The 17,267-nt window shown below is 38.4% G+C and overlaps 1 protein-coding gene across 7 annotated transcripts in view; it reads right to left on the reverse strand.

Annotated features, from left to right (window-relative positions):
* EXOC1 (exocyst complex component 1) overlaps positions 1-17,267 on the reverse strand; it is a 60,850-nt gene that overhangs the window by 31,647 nt on the left and 11,936 nt on the right. For 2 of the 7 annotated variants that reach the window (XM_056111314.1, XM_056111312.1), the window contains exons 4-10: positions 14,694-14,853; positions 11,861-11,881; positions 9,798-9,985; positions 6,858-7,085; positions 6,540-6,672; positions 5,782-5,891; positions 4,524-4,577 (exon numbers count right to left, since the gene is read on the reverse strand). In XM_056111314.1, the coding sequence (XP_055967289.1) occupies positions 4,524-4,577; positions 5,782-5,891; positions 6,540-6,672; positions 6,858-7,085; positions 9,798-9,985; positions 11,861-11,881; positions 14,694-14,853 (894 nt within the window). The remainder of the gene's footprint in view (positions 1-4,523; positions 4,578-5,781; positions 5,892-6,539; positions 6,673-6,857; positions 7,086-9,797; positions 9,986-11,860; positions 11,882-14,693; positions 14,854-17,267) is intronic. The other 5 variants (XM_056111315.1, XM_056111318.1, XM_056111316.1 and 2 more) reach the window with 3 other exon arrangements.

Genomic DNA, 17,267 nt, shown 5'->3' on the forward strand with positions numbered 1-17,267 from the left:
CCTGAAAATGGAAGAATTATTAGTACTTGTTGATTTAAATTTATAATTTAAATAAGCCTGCACATAAAGCTTTCTTTTGTAAATAGCATTTTAAATCATTACCTAAAAAATTCATTTATAATATGAAGAATATCATCACTATCAAAATGGAGTAAATGTGCTAACAAAAGATTATCAAGGAAATGATTTCAAAACAACTATATAAAATAGGAAAAGAAGTAACTTAAATTGCTTAACTCAGTCAATAATCGTCCCATTTAGACTTCATCAAAGGATTTTATTCTTTATACATATATATTTACCATAAAGACACTTTGTTCCTTCTTATAATAAATTAGTAAAAGTAACTATTGAATTCCCACTACTTTTCCAGATATTTTACATAAACCCTATTTGCAATAATTTTCAAGGTACTTGTTCTCATTTAAAAAAAAAAACAAAACCTTGTTATTAACGTAACTTACAATTAAGATATTAGGTTTATTCAAATTGATCTAAGTATGTTTCTTAAAAACAGTGAATGAAAGCATTAGTGTACACATTAGAATCTAACAAAATTAGCTAATATCGAACACTTAACTCATTGTTAGGTACTCATTGTTTTAACTATTAACACATGATAAAACTATACTCACAATAACCCTATTAATAAGATAGGTATTTTAATTAGTTCACTATTTAGATAAAGTTATCAAAGTGGCACAAAGTCCAAACACATCACAGGTCACCCGGCTAAAAGGGAGCAGTCTGGGATTTCTTTTTGTTGTTTTTAGTGTTTGTTTTGGGATCCCACCCTGAGGTACTCAGGGTTAACTCCTGGCTCTGTGCTCAGGGATAACTGCTGATGGGTTCAGGGAACCATAATGAGAAGCAGGGGACTGAACCCAGGTTGGCCACTTGCAAGGCAGAGGCCTTACCCACTGTACTCTGGTCACAGCCCCCAGACTGGGGCTTCAATGCAAGAAGTTTGGCTTCAGTGTCACACTCTCAATCACTGCGACAGTGACGCTATCAGAAAGGACACATTCACATCGAATGCTGAGTAAACTCTCAAGATATGAAGATCTTTTCCTTCTATATTAAGACAGGTTTATGTTGTTTTCTTGACAAAAAAAAATAAATCTGAGCAAGACTTCGACATCATAAAACTTGAAACTTAGTCATAATTCTTTCATTGCTATAAGCCATAGATAATCTATGTTTAGGAAATTGTGAAATAAGGTTAAGAAAAAAATTTTTTATAAAGTTAACTAAATATTGGTGGAGTATTATACAAGATTTATTTCAGTAGATGAAATGTCTATAAGCTGTTGAAAAAAAATTTCCCTACATATAAGCAACAGGCATCCCCACTCCCAATTTCAATTTTGTCCTGGCTGTATTTTAAGTTCAGTGTGTGTCAGTCTCATTATACGGCTGAAGGCCGACTATGAAATCATGTGGTGTTTGTAGAATCAAAATGGGAAAAGGCAGTACATTTACCCTTTCAAGATACATATTTCAAACAACTAGAAGAACTTTCTAAAGGACACATTATTTATGCAACATTCTCTCGGTTTCATTTAAGCAAAAATCTTCTCTCAAGATCCTGTTAATTAGTTGTGCTCTCCTGAGTATCTCTGCACATATGTGAACCTCCAATAAAAGTAAATATTGTGGGCGAGAGTATGAAAAATCTAAAACAGCCGATGGAATATAGCTACTGTTAGAAAGACCACTCTCATATAACAAAAATGTTAAATCTCTGTCACTGTCACTGTCAACCTGCTGTTCAATGATTTTCTCAAGCGGGCGCCGGTAATGTCTCCACTCAGCCCAGCCCTGAGATTTTAGCAGTCTTTCCTTACTTGTCTTTCCCAAATGTTAAATAAGATTTCAAATTCCATTTAAAATGAGATACTTATGATGAGGTATTAATATAAATTTGGATCACAGCTAGCATGCTGTGGGACCAATGATTCCATGACTCCCAAATGCAAAGACTCTAGTGTGTGTATCTGGGACCAAGGTCGGGCTTCACATATCTAAGAATGCGACTGCCTCTGGGTTGCATCTCAGCTCGGAGAGACAATTTTACTGCAAGGATATTTTACGGAGATGATTTGCCTACAATGCAATGATAAAAAAATTAAATGACAGGAGTCAATTTCTCATAAAGGTATTTAATTTCCAAAAGTCTAAAATCATATTCTCCCTCTCCTTTTAGCACCAAAACACTATTTTTTTTTTTTAGTGAAAGTTAAAGGCATTATCTTTTTTTAAGGTTTTTTAACTTGGTAAATTAAAACTGATAGCTTTGTCAGTTGCCAATTCTTATTTTTTTTTGTTTTCTGATGTGCAATTTTTAAAGACTGGGAATCGATTTTCTTAAAATTACTGTTATGATATGATCAAAAGATTATTTCTACTGGATTCTCCCATGCAATTGTTATATCTATATATTTGCTCCAGACCGCAGTGCATGGACTGTTAATGTCTTATCTCTAATTCCATGACTATCCAGGTCCTCAGTAAACTCCCTTTTGAAAAAAACCCTTTAATATTTATACATATGCATACTATGTATCAAGATGTTATTACAAGCAAGGAATTAACCATATACATTGCTGTCGGTGTGTATGTTTCCCATCCTGGGCAGTACTGTCCCCCTTCCAGGGTACCTGAAAGATAGGGAAACAGGGCTAGCTGAGGAATAGGGTGGGGGTGGTGGAAGGGAAACCGGGGACATTGGTGGTGGAAAATGTACATCGGTGGAAGAATGGGTGTTGGAACATTGTATGACTGAAACTGGATCACGAAAGCTTTGTAACTGTGTATCTCACTGTGATTCAATTAAAAAATAATAATAAAGTAATAAAAAAAAGGGGGACAGTTGCTCTAGTAAGTCTGGGAACTTGTGCTGCAGTGCTATAGTTGCTCTTAAATCCTCACAAGGATCTTCAGAGTGGGAACATTTTCATTTTTCTTTTTCTTTATTCTCATCCATGGACAACAGTGAGTACATAATAGGTAGATAATGAATATTTGGTGACAGAAAATACACCATCATACAGTAATCAAATCAAGTTCGTCTCGTAACCAGGACAAGAAAGAACCACATTTTCCAACCCTCTGGCAAGTGATCTCGGGCACTGAATTGAACACATAAGAAAAAATACCTTTTTCTGTACTTGGGACATCCCCATCCATCTTTCACAGAACATCCTAAAGTGGTTGACACTTTCTGATTTTTAACATGCATCACTCACAGGTGAGAATACTTATTAGATTTTCAGAGCTGGGAGGCAGTCATTTTACACACAGTCATTAGTTTATAAGGCAAAGAAGCAAAATCCTAACCACATGTTACAACAAACAAGGCAGGGTACAGAAGGGATTACCATCTGCTGACTGATATTTTTTTTATGCCATCTACAAATGTGGGTATAACATCACTGTCAATGTCACTGACACTGTCCATGTCAGTATCAGTGTTGGTTTTTCTTTTCTTGCCAAATCTAAGAAATTGTGTGTACCCATATACATGTATACGTATTTACATACATGTATATAGTCGATATGCCAAAAATAGTAACAACAAGTCTCACAATGGAGACGTTACTGGTGCCCGCTTGAGCAGGTTGAGGAACAATGGGAGGACAGTGCTACAGTGCTATATATATGCAATTAGAAGAATAATATAAGAAAAAAAATGTGAGTTGCGATCAGAGCAATAGCCAAGCGAGTAGGGTGTTGCCTCGCATGCATCATTCCATACGGTCCCCCAAGCACCACCAGGATTAATTCCAGAATGCAGAGCTGGAAGTGAACCCTGAGCATCACCAGGTGTGACCCAAAAAGACAAAAATAAATAAAACTGAAAATAAAGATTCAGGTTAGGTTTTTGTTTTTCAAAAAATATTTCCCGTGAAATTCTAGCTTTGCGTTTATCCTGATACTTTTTTGGCTCTGCACTCAGGAATCACTCCTGGCGGTGTCCAGGGGGACGATATGGGATGCTGGGGACTGAACTCGGGTCAGCCGCGTGCAGGGCAAACACCGTACCTATTGTGCTATCGCTCCTGTGCCTCTCCTAATACTTTTCAGACCAAGAGAAATACTGAGCACCTCCACAGTCTCCTCGTATGTTTAGTCGGGGTTCCTTCGTGATATTTTCATATCACTATCACAACATCTATATTTCCTGGGTGTATTTGTTTTCCTTATTTCCCTAGCCTGGGAGCTACCCAGAGTCTATTTATCCCAAGGAAATGGCTGGTATGCATCTTAGTTACCTGGCAAATGATGTCTAAGTAAGTAAGAGTAAGCAAATGCAAGAATGCTAGGAAGAAAGGAAAGCAGCAAGAGATTAAGTGCCTTTTTTGCCAAAATAAACTTCTTGCTTTGGACATTAAAAAATTTCAATCTGGTTAACAGGTAGCTTAAATCAGCAAGTTATAATCAACACTGAGTTGCTGTTAAGTTTAGCAAACTATTGGGGGGAAAAAAATCCGAGAAGCTTGAGCCAAATTGAATGTACTCACAGGCACCGAAAGAAAGTAGGACCTGTTATAGAGCTGAAGTAGGGCCTGAGTAAACTAATTGGAAATAAAATACAGTAAATTTAGATTTAGAATCCTGCGGAAGTAAAAACAAAACAAGAATCCAATGTTTCATACAATATTTCTTGCCCAACAAGTTTTTCCCCCTTCCCTTCCTAGTAATTCTAGTAAAAGGTGAAAACTGTGAGAAAAGTAATTACTCTCTAGAGGTTAAAATGGCTTCCATTAAAATCCCTGTACAGGAGTTAAGAAGTTCTCCTTGCAAGTGGCTGACCCAATTTGAGCTCCTGCACAAGGTCCTCCCTGCACCCATGAGTACAGAGCTGGCCTGGAGCACAGAGCCAGGAAAGGCCCCCTCCCCTGCCCGCCCCCAACACAGATCTGGGAGTACCCTGCAAGTAGTGGGAGGTGTGGTCTAAATCCTCCCCACAACCCCAACTCCCCAAATCTCTCTACAATATTCTTATTAATAATATTCCCATAACCTTCATTATAACATTATTCTATGTAAAAAATAGACTACTGGGCTGGAGAGATAGTATTGCGGGTAGGGTGTTTGCCTTGCACGCACCTGACCCGGGTTCTATCCCCAGCATCCCATATGGTCTCGGAGCACCGCCAGGAGTAATTCCTGAGTGCACAGCCAGGAGTAACCCCTGAGCATCGCTGGGTATAACCCCCAAACAAAACAAATACATATAAAAATATATAAATACAAATATATATACATATATATACAAATATATATATATATATATAGACAAGGACTTATACAAGTTTAAATCAACCAAAATTTACCACTGGGCTAATAGTTTTTCTCACTAACATGATACTGTATGCAGGTATATTCTCATGTATATGAATACACAGAGCCAATGAAACATTTAAAACTTTGAATCAAGTTCTAGCTATCACCTCCAGTTACTGAAAAAAGAAAACTGGCCAAACTGTAGTAAATAAAGTACTAAGTGTAATTTTTCTTTTAACAAGCAAGGCTGCCTAAGTGGAGCACATAGTAAACAAGCTCAGTCATTAATCTGCTTTGAGGAAACTGGGCTGTCTACCTATATTGGTGACAAAATACGCACAGCCTGAAAAACCGGAAGATCAAAACAAGTGCGTCAAAAAATGCACTGCGGTCCCCACTAGGCATACCCAAGTTTCTTGTGGCAATGTACGTTTAAGGTGGTCCACAAAGAGGTGTCAGGAAGCTGGCATCCTGATAATGAAGTGAGCTTACCTGCTGAACAAAGACATTATTGAGGTGGTTGGCCAGTCTCCGCGCAAAATGCTCTCGCAGGTCACTGAAGCGCTGCTGCTGCTGCCTGACCGCCAGCAGCATGTCGTGGCCTGCAGGGAGAACAGTTCCCAACTGACTGCGAGGGCAAGAAGACCCGGGGAAGCTCATGACAGGACACCGAACGGCATCTGTCTGTGGCGGGGGTGAGATGGGCATACGTGTAGCACAGAATAATCTTACTGGCTTACTGGGAAGGAAGCAAAGAGTAAGTTCACAGTGACTCTCAAAAGTGTGATCCTGCCTCAGCACCCTTAAGAGAGCTGGGAGGAACGTGGGTTCTGGTGCTTCTATCTAGACCTACTGAATCGGGGCCACAGTGGCTGGCGATCTGTAGTGAAATGCACAAAAAAGCCCTATAGGTGATTCTGAGGTTAAAATCAACTTTTGGAACCGCTGATCTAATAAAACCGTACACTCTCTGCTCTCAGCAAAATACACACTAGGTCTCAGGATCTGTGGGCAGCACTAAGGAAAAGTAAGTGCTAACTAGAGTCCTTGCCAGATAATTGGGAGGAACCGAAATGAAGTTCCTACTGCCAAGAGAAATTATGCTTGAAAATAAGTGAAACTTGTCTGGGCAGCTAATAACTTAGTCCTGTGCCACTTGCTCTTTTTTATTTCTTGTCAAAAGCTTTCTACCAAGTTACAAACTCTGTTTCAAAACTTTGATCAGATTTGATCATTGCGAAGGAACGCACCTGGTCGAAGAGCTACATTCATGCACTGCAGGAGGGCGTCAGCCGCATTGGTGCATGCCTCAATGCCTCGGGAAGAAGCAAGGTCTCCCTCATGGAGCGCCTTTATGTGACCTTTGGCCAAGTCCATGTGGTTCTGGAAAATACATAAGCCACCATTTGAACATTCTGAGAAATCCACAAAGGAGATACTACTTAATCCAATCACCAGGGGCTCCTTCGAATTATTTAGGTAGAAAGAATGAGACATGTTTACAAGGGGGCTTATATGCTGAGGCTAGTTTATGGTCGATTGTGGTGATAATCTGTAAGCACACTTACCACAAGGAACTCTATCTCAGAAAGGAGTTTTACGTTATTAGTGTTACTAAGATGAATGAGGTGGTTGCTTTCAGAGATCTGATCCATTTGCTCTTTCACACTCTGCAGCATTTCCTCATAACTGCTTAGTTTTGATTCAATCTGATCCACCTCCTTGAGAGCCTCGTCCAGCAACTTCATCAGGATGTTCACTTGCTTTTCAGAGGCCATGATGGACTGAATGTTGGCCTAGAAAGTAACACTTTGTATTATTTAAGTGTGTAAAGGAAACATAAGAGAAAATTGTGCTCTCTCTGCCAGCACAGTGACAAAGATGGACATAAAGCTCTACACATCCTATTACCTTATCATTTTATGTTTATGATTCAAGTTACACTTGATTTTGTTATCAAGGGTAGGTAGAAACTGTATTTCAGTGTTTTATATTTCCACAGATTGGTCAAGTAGGGTTCTGCCCCACAATGTACTCTCAGCAATGATATATTCTATTCAGTTGGTATTAGATAAAGTAATCTTAACATTTCTTCGAATCCTACAAAATGTCATGTTTCTATACTTATCGTTTATACAAAACCCTAAATAAAAGCGTAACCACCTATATATTACTTTAGTCAAGAGGAGAGCATTGATATGTCAGCCCTTAATCAATACAAGGAGTTAATTTATCATACAATTTATAACAGGATTTGGAAAAGCATGTGGCTCTAAGATAGCTCCTTCTATCATCACAAGCTTTCTCTTTCATTTGCAACTATAATTTTTCCAGACAAAGCAGTAATAAACTTTATTTACATTATTTTTATTACTGTTTTCAAAACAGTTCTATTGATTCTGAACTCTCTGAAATACAGAAGCTACCAAATCTAAAATTAAAGTGTAATGCAATTCAATGACTTGGGACATACATGCAATATTCATTGGGTAGAGAATAAAAAAACACTAAACAACATTAACAACATTAAGAAGGTTGGGCAGCAGTGATGGTACAGTGGGTACAGGGTCTGCCTTACCTGGCTCTAACTCCAGCAACTCATATGGTTCCGATTCCTGCCAGTAGTGATCCCTGAATACAGGGCCAGAAATAAGCCCTGAGCACCACAGTGTATGGCCCCAGAGCCAAAAAAAAAAAAGGGAAGGTAACATGGTATGAAAAAAACAAAATTTGCAATTTTATTTGTTTTGGGTTTGAGGGCCATATCTGGCAGTGCTCAGAGCATCTTCCTGGCTCTGTGCTGAGAGATCACTCCTGGCAGTGCTACAGAGACCATATGTCAGTCTGGGGATCAAATCAAGATTGTCTATGAGGCCACTACCTTAACCCTTGGACTCAAAAATGGAATGTGCTGCCTTCAACAAGGAATTTTTTGGTTTTATTCTTTGGGTTTAGAACTGCATCCAGTGGCACTCAGGGCCTACTTCTGGCTCTTCCCTGAGGGGTTACTCTTGGAGACAGCATGGGCTGCCAGGGATCACACCTGCACCCGATGCGTGCAAGGCAAGTACCTTATTTGTATTATCTCTCTGGCTGCAACAAGGAATTTTTTGAAAAGGAATGCATCATTGATACTGCGATTTCATAAGTTGTTTTATTTTATATTCATAATTTAATTCTAATGTTTAAATGTATAAAATGTATAAAAATTAAATGTATAAAACATGAAAAATTTGGGGGAGTCTTTTAAAATATTCCTTTCCTCAGAGGATTATCTATGCTTATCTTGTCAAAATAAAAACAAATCAAACCTCAAAACATTCTTAGTATAGATTACTCCTCCTACTTACTACTTTCAGCTCTTAACTTTCTGAAGCTAGCACTTAAATTACATACTCAGAAACCATGTCACTGTCACTGTCATCTCATTGTTCATGGATTTACTCAAGCGGGCATCAGTAACCTCTATTCCTCCCAGCCTGAGATTTTAGCAGCCTCTCCTTACTCATCTTTCCCAACGATTGGAGGCTCTTTCAGGGTCAGGGGAATGAGACCTGTTAGGGTTACTGTTTTTGGCATATCGAATATGCCACGGGTAGATTGCCAGGCTCTGTCCGTGCGGGCGGGATACTCTCGGTAGCTTGCCGGGCTCTCCTAGAGGCAGAAATCGTGTACACAAATAAAAAGGAATGATTCCAAAATATGTGTGTGGGGGGGGGCAGGGGGGAAGTAGGGTAAGGAGGACCTTTAAGAGGTGCTGGGGGGGGGGGGGCGGTCAGGGGCCAATCCTGACAATAGTCAACCAGACAGCTCAATGATTAGGCTGCAGATACAGTACTGTTCTGGCCCATGAATCTTGAAGCTACAAGGGTTATCCTGGTGATTAGGGGGTCACCCTGGTCACATCCAGCAGTACTTGTGGGGATCTCTGGACCTACACCAAGTGGTGCTCAGGGATCAAGAGGTACCAGTGGTCAAACTTTAGCCTTCCAAGTCCCCCAGAACCCTGAGCTCTCTCTATAGTCCCCTGATTAAAAAAGCCAGAGGTGTCAAACTCTTAAGCAAGGAAGTCCTTATTCCTTAACTTTCCTATTTTCTGTATCTGATTCCTTAATGATTCCATTTCCTTCGGGTAAATGATTTATTTACCTCAGCTCAATTTATTTCTTTTACTGTTTTTTTTTTTTCAAACCACAAAAATGCTTTTCTTTTGTATTCAGAGGCTGGGGGAGAAATCAATCCCCAAGTGGATTCCCAGGTGGCCACTTTTTTCTTCTATCACTTCTTATCAAGAACTTTCCTAAATCTAGAACTTGAGTTAGTGCCACCAGCAAACAGATGGGTCTTTCACACAGAGAGTGGCAGAGTGATGGGAGATGATAACGCACTCTCAGGGAAAGGAAGCAGTAAACCCAGCCCTGGCATAGTGCTACGGCAGAACAGGAACATCAGGCAGTCTTCTCAATCCACTCCGATGTCACTCACTCGGAGGTCAGAGAAAGTCTTACCCCATCGAGCACTTGCAGCTCTTTGGACAACTTTTCTGCAAAGGCCTCGGCATTCGAGATTGCACATTCGCACCCTTCCATCATTATTTCAATATCCTGCTCCTCTCTTGCATTTAACTCTTGGTATTCATCCACAGCTTCTTCATCGCCTCCAGCCACACTCTGATTTTCTCCGCTTGGAACAGACTCTTAAAGGGGGTGAAAATTAAAAATAAAAGAAGTGAGAAAAAGCAAGAAGGACTGTAACATGAGACATTTTAGGTAAAGTCAGTGATAAGCACAGGTCACATTTAGTGGCTGGAAAAATAGGAAAGAAGGATTCAAATTATATGAAAAAGAATTCTTATTTGAAGAAAGAATTGCATATGTTAATACCATTTTTATTATAATAAAGAAAAAAGCATGCAGTCTAATTCACTGACTTGTGTTAAAACAGGCTTTAGTAACAATTTCCCAAGCATAAACTAAAATGCAAAAATAAAAAAGAAACATGTGGAAATAAACCCCACCCACTTTTTCCTACCTGAAGTGGTGGCTGTTCTAACAAAATACTGATTATGGATTCAAGAACATGAAAACAATTTGCTTTCCTTTTTTCTAGGTAATATTTTTCTATTATTTTTATTCTTTCCATCTGTGCTACATTTTAAAAAAATAACTTTAGATTAAAATTAAAAGGGTACCAATGATATAATTTATTTTGAGCAATAAAAACAGCAATGGAAGTTTTTTTAAAAAGTTCACATGCTCTTAAAAAATTTCTAAATGTTAGAGCTACAGATGCTTCCATAATGACTCTATAGTAAGAAGCAGCACCATGCTTGTTTGAAATAAACATTTAAATAATACTATGCTCATAAACAAAAGACTAAAAGACACTTTCTGACATTGTAGGTCAGTGTTTCCATGGAATATATTTAGTGTGAGTATTTTAATAATAAAGGTTAAATGTTTAATAAAGAATTAAAAAACATTTTCAACCCCTATCAACTCCTAATACTGTCTTTTTTTCATAAACTTATTAGGACACACAAGCTACATCAGACGTTCTGGGTGCTTGATACATTCGTTGTTTTGTGAGGCTGGAGAGAGAGTACAGTGAGTAGGATGGGCATTTGCCTTTCACTAGGGTGACCAGGGTTCGATTCCTGGCACCATATAGAGCTTTCAGCACCTTCAGGAGCGATTGATCCCTGAGCATTACTGGGTTTGGCCCAAAACCCAAAAGCAAAAACATGTTCACTGTTTTGTATGAAAATAAGTATCTACACTTAGCATTGAACTACTAGAGCTACTGTTCCTAGAACAAAACCACCCAGTTAATTCAAAGTAACAAAGGACTTACAATTAAGAATTATAATTAGATTTAGGGGCTGGAATGATAGCACAGCAGGTAGGGCGTTTGCCTTGCAGGCGATTCCCAGCATCCCATATGGTCCCCCAGGCACAGCCAGGAGTAATTCCTGAGTGCATGAACCAGGAGTAACCCCTGTGCATCGCTGGGTGTGACCCAAAAAGCAAAAACAAACAAACAAACAAAAAAACCCCAAAAATTATAATTAGATTTAGATGGTGAGCCTTACTTAGAATGATAATTAGATTTGTATTCCCCATCCCAGGGGAATACAAAAGGAGGGATCTAAAATGTTTGGTACAGACTGTGACAGGTTCCACTATACAAATTCTTCTGAGGCACCCTCTAGTTCTGTGTCCTCTGAATTCAGAGTTCATTTTAGTTCACTGTGGAATTGGTGAACTGTCATTAGTGGCATTATTAGCACAAGGGAATAAGGATTTCCCAAATCATTCCGTATTGCTTCTTACACATGAAAATATTTTTAAAATAAACAGATATGACGGTGAATATTTCAAAAGAATTTTATATTCCACAAAACAGGCCTTTGGAAGTCAATAATGAATGCGAGCATTAAATTTATCACTTATATGGATTTTGAAGCAATAAATTTGTTCCTGTACATAATTTCATAAAATATGCAACCAACATAACAATGGCAAGTAATAAAAATATATGGAATAGAATAAGAAGAAAAGGTGTTACGCACCTTCTGTAACTTTAGGCAGTTCTGGAGAGTAAATAGGTATGAAAAAAGCAGAGGAAAGTAAGCAAAGAATATTAGCTGGGTAGAAAAGTACACAGGTTTAAACTTAAAATACTACCCGTATTTCATTTGAATGGCACACTAAATGATGGTTTAAAAGGCAACGTCAAAATCAACTACAAAATAGAAAGATCCATAGAAGCTAAGTTTTCAGAGTTCACTTTTCTTACTCATTTTTCTGACAGTGACTAAAAATACATGCATTTTTTCTCTTTTCCTTCGTCTTTTAAGAAACAGTATCGACTAACCCTTGGAAGCAAAAACTGGGAGACAGAAGACTATTTTTTTAGGTCAGTGGTGACTCATGCATTTAGTCCAGTTATTTTTACTCCAGGTTCCAAATCTTTACCCAGACACTCCCTCCTGACAATGGATTAGTCATGAACACCGTTACAAAGGACAAGAATGAGGCAATTTGAAAGAACACACAAGGGCCAGAGAGATAGTTCAGGGGTTAAGGTGCATGCACTGCATGCAGATAACCCAGAATTTGCTTAGATACAGCCCTGGACAGACCCCTAAGCTCTGCCAGGGATCCAGAGTAGCCCCAGGCACTTCAGGGTCCAAGCAGCTAGAAGAATTACGGGAGGGGCCCCAGGCCTCCTGAGCACTGCCCTCCAAACTAACAAAATAAAAGTCAAAGAAAACAGCAGATATCAGTTCAAATTGGCTTTTCAAACTTTAAATCGTCATTCAAAAAAAATTTTTTGTTGCAATAATGAAAAAAGAAAGGAAGAAAAGGAGAAAAACCTTACACTTCAAATGCTAATAAAGCATTCTTTTAAAAAAAACCTACTTTGAGATTCTACTGAGTTCCATTTATTAGCATAAATAATCAACAGCTCCTTTAGTTTTCTACTAAAAGGATATGGTGAGGGCTGGTACTGCATTGCTTGGCTTGGGTTCAATTCCCAGCACAGCACATGATTCCCTGATCCCTGCCAGGAGTGATCCCAAATACAACAATATTTGCTAATAAAGCAGCAAGCCTTTGAATCATTTGTTAACTTATCAGAAAATTAACACCCTAATATGGCAAAAAAAAAAATTAAAGCTACTCAAAACAGATCAAAACTACTATTCAAGGAATAGAAATATACCATAAAAAAAAATGAAGGTCATTCTTTCAACACACTCAACTGCCAAGATACTGGGGTCTACTGTCAGTAGAATAACAACACGTGGGCTCCAAACTGGGGAGTTTCCTTGGTGGGAGCAGAACAAGGCTGACACATGAGACTGGCCAGTCCCAAGCCGGAAGCCTGAAGCTGCCAAGGAGCTCAACAACTAAAAGAGGCCTGGCAAGAGAACGGGAAACGAAAGATCCACAGTCACACAGAAAATGAATGAGGAGAACAAAACAGAGAAAGGACAGAGCCTCATGGCTAAACAAATAGTCTGAAGTATCTGAAATTCAATTTTTAGGTCGAAATCGCTGAGTAACAGCAATTTCAGATGCTTGCACCCCACAGGGTACTGTTACACAAATTTGGGTCAAATCTATAATTTCCATTACATAAAAAGGATAAATCAAAGTGTTTTGCTCAATAATGAGAAACTCTGTTGGCCTATATAATGTTAATTCAACTGTTTTCTTTGAGGTTAAATACATAGCTAATTTTATCCACAAGGTATAAAGAACCAATTTCTAATAATGTTTATGCCTTTGTGAAATTTTAAAACAAAGTCTCGTATAACATTTCAACAATTAATAGACTTTTAAAATCTTGTAACAAAATAATTCACAGTAACATTGTTAAAGATATTAGAGACCCAAATACCTGAATTTACTTATTAAAAGTCTAAAAATATTATTCTGATAATACAATAATAGCAAGTGCTTTGGGGTACTATATAATATTTTATAATTAGAAATATATTTTAAAATAACTAATACTTTAAAGGCACGCTCGATATGTAACGATATGTAACATTTTGACGTACTATATACCTACCAGTAATCTCATCATATTCACATATTAAGTAATTCAATCCTTATAATTTCTCTATGGTAGATACTATTATCTCTAGTTCTAGATAAGGAAACTGAGAAATCTGATGTCACATAACTCATATGTGACAAAATCAGAATATGAAGCCAGGCAGTTTGACTCCAAAGGTGTGTTCTTCAATCACCCCACCTACACTTGGCAAAAATACAGCCAAAGGATAGTCATCTCATAGCTGTTTAAACAGGAGAAAGAGTGGAAAATTTTTGCTCAAGGATCAGTTAAATAATTGATAATATATCCATACAATGGGATACTACTGTGCCATTAAAAATAACGTTGATGTAAGAAAGATGTTCATGATAGATTATCTGAAAAGCATTTTAGGAAATGATGCATATTTCTTTATTAAAAGCACTTAATTATGCATAAAAAGACAAAAAATATTCACTAAAATGTTAATAGTGTCTCTGACAGTTAAGTTCATAATGATTTTCATTTACCTAATTTCTTAATTTTCTCTAATAGAAAGTGAAAATTTATTTCAGTTTTGTTCATAAAAATGGTTTCAGGGTTGCAGAGATAGTATAGCAGGCAAGGTGCTGTTTTGCACATCGTTCGCCAGGGCTCAATCCCTGGTTCTGTACAGCACCAACAGGAATAATCCCTGAACACAGAGTCAGGTGCAAGCACTGAGTATTGCCAAGTGTGGTCCACTAACAAAAAAAAAAAGGTAATTCAATGTTCTAATTCTCTGATTAATACTAAACTATATATTCACTTGCAGAAACACTCGATTGCACATACACATTCTGATTTAACTTTACCTTCCAAAAGTTGTGAGCTAACATTGACAAAGTCAATTTTCTTTCGGAGATAACGCTGATTCAATTTCCAAATGCATGAAATAAATGCATTCTTTTCGGCAGTGCTGCTGGCAACCCATTTATATATTTTTTCAAAATGTAAATCAAATTCAGGATTTTCCTGAAATGAAAACATAAAAGCTGTTAATTACAAAAATATATAGTCCTTTTTCATGACTATAAATGTACATTTGGTAAAGTCAAAAGAAACTAAATCTATTGTTGAAAAATAAAATCACTATTAAAGATCTGCTAACTTGTACAAAATAGGTTCAGATAATTCAATTTATAGTCAAAACTTTGTCTCTGGGGCGCTGGAATGATAGTACAGGGGTTACGACAGGTGCTTTAACCAGTTCAAACCAGAGGACCTCAGGGTCCCCTGAAGACAGCCAGGGGTGATCCCTGAACAGAGAGACAGGAGTACTGTTGGGTGTGGTCCCAAACCAAACAATTCAACAAACAAAAACTTTGCCTCTCAGGGAGATGTGTACTGAAAGAAGATAAAAGACCAAACATGATGGCCTCTCAGTATCTATACAGCAAACCATAATGCCCAAAAGGAGAGAGAAAGTTAAAAGGAAATTGTCTGCCACAGAGGCAGGGGGTAGGATGGGGTGGGGGTGGCTGGAGGGATACTGGGGACACTGGTGGTGGAAATGTGCACTGGTGGAGGGGTGGGTGTTCAATCATTGTATGACTGAAACTCAATCATGAAAGCTCTGTAACTGTATCTCATGGTGATTCAATTTAAAAAAAAAAGTAAAAAAAAACTGGATTAAAAATACTTTCCTTTCTACACTTTGTAAGCTGATGAATGGAAACAAATGCTCTCTACTTAATGGCTCTGTGTCTCAGTTTCCTAGTCTATAAGATGCCAATGGTCTTCAGTTGGGATGTAGGTCTCCTTTTCCTTTATTGAGAGGGCAGGGATTTAGATCACATATGATTTTGCTTAGGGCTGGCCCTTTGTTCAGGAGTGAGCCCTGTCAATGCTCTGGGGATCATATACAGTGCCAGGTGTCAAACCAGAGTTGGCCATATGGAGGCAAGTCTTAATCCTGTATTATCTCTCCAGTCCCTAATTTTTCTATTTTAAATTGCTTTTTTTTTCCTTTTGGGGTCACACCTGGCAATGCACAAGGGTTACTCCTGGCTCTGCACTCAGGAGTTACTCCTGGCGGTGCTCGACCATATGGGATGCTGGATACCCAGGTTGGCTGAGTACAAGGCAAACGCCCTACCCGCTGTGTTATCGCTCCAGGCCCTTAAATTGCTTTCTTAAAAGGGTTAAGGTTACACTCTCTCTTTACTACTTTACTCATAATTGTGAGTTAACATTAACTCTTTGAGCAAGAAAATATATTCTAATTAAGACGTGAAAAAAATACAATCTACATTGAGGTCTGGTTTCTAAGAACAAGCGAGGTAAAATACAGGGACTATTCCTAATTTCAATTCTGAAAATGCAGAATGATTACATGGTCATGAAAGTGAAAATATACAGGTCTTAAAAGTGTTTTCTAGAATGGGAGATAAACACCCAAGAATAGTAGAGATAAGTACCAGGAGGATTACTCCACAGCTTAGAAGCCGGCTTCCCAGGCTGAGGGAAAAGGCAGCTCAGATAGAGAAGGGACCACCAAGTAAAAGGTGCCAAGAGGGCCCACTTGGGATGAGAGATGCGTGCTGAAAGTAGACTACAGACCGAACATGATGGCCACTTAGTACCCCTATTGCAAACCAAAACATCCAGGAGAGAGAGAGAGAGAGAGAGAGAGAGAGAGAGAGAGAGAGAGAGAGAGAGAGAGAGAACGCAAAAGGGAATGCCCTGTCACAGAGGCGGGGTGTGGAAGTGGGGACGGGGTTAGAGTGGTGGGAGGGATACTGATGAGACCATTGGTGGTAGAAAATGGGGACTGGTGGAAGGATGGGTAGTTGATCGCTGTATGACTGAAACATAAGCATGAAAATTTGTAAGTGTAGTTGCCCCCCACGAGCGGCTCTCTAGCATGGCCATGACTCCAGAGCACAGAAACCAATCTCTTAATTTTCTGACTCTCAGTAGAAATACTTTCAGGGTTAATTAGTAAAATAGCGGAAATCCAAAACCAACATTTAATTCTTGAACCCAGCTGTAGAAAGCGAATCACTTCACAATGCTTTTTCAGCATGTCTGATTTGGGGGGGGGGGGGGGGGTAAACTCTAAATAATAGTGGTGCATCTTTTATTGAAACAATGAATCTAATCAAAGCAGATAGAGTGTTAACTAGAATTCATCTGCCTCGCAGGCATTGGGAGGGGTGGGGGGTGGGGTTTTATTGGGGTTCTTCGTGGTAAAAAATAAGTATTGGTAAAGGGAAAGGTGTTTGATATTTGCATGACTGAGACCTAAACCTGAAAGCTTTGTAACTTTTCCCACAGTGATTCAATAAATAAATAATTAAAAAAAAATTTGTAAGTCTATAATTGTACCTCACGGTGATTCATTAATAAAAAAAATTTTTTTAACACGGTGATTCATTAATAAAAAA

This window comes from Sorex fumeus, unplaced genomic scaffold (genome assembly GCF_029834395.1).
Source record: "Sorex fumeus unplaced genomic scaffold, SorFum_2.1 ptg000013l, whole genome shotgun sequence".
Lineage (NCBI taxonomy): Eukaryota > Metazoa > Chordata > Mammalia > Eulipotyphla > Soricidae > Sorex > Sorex fumeus.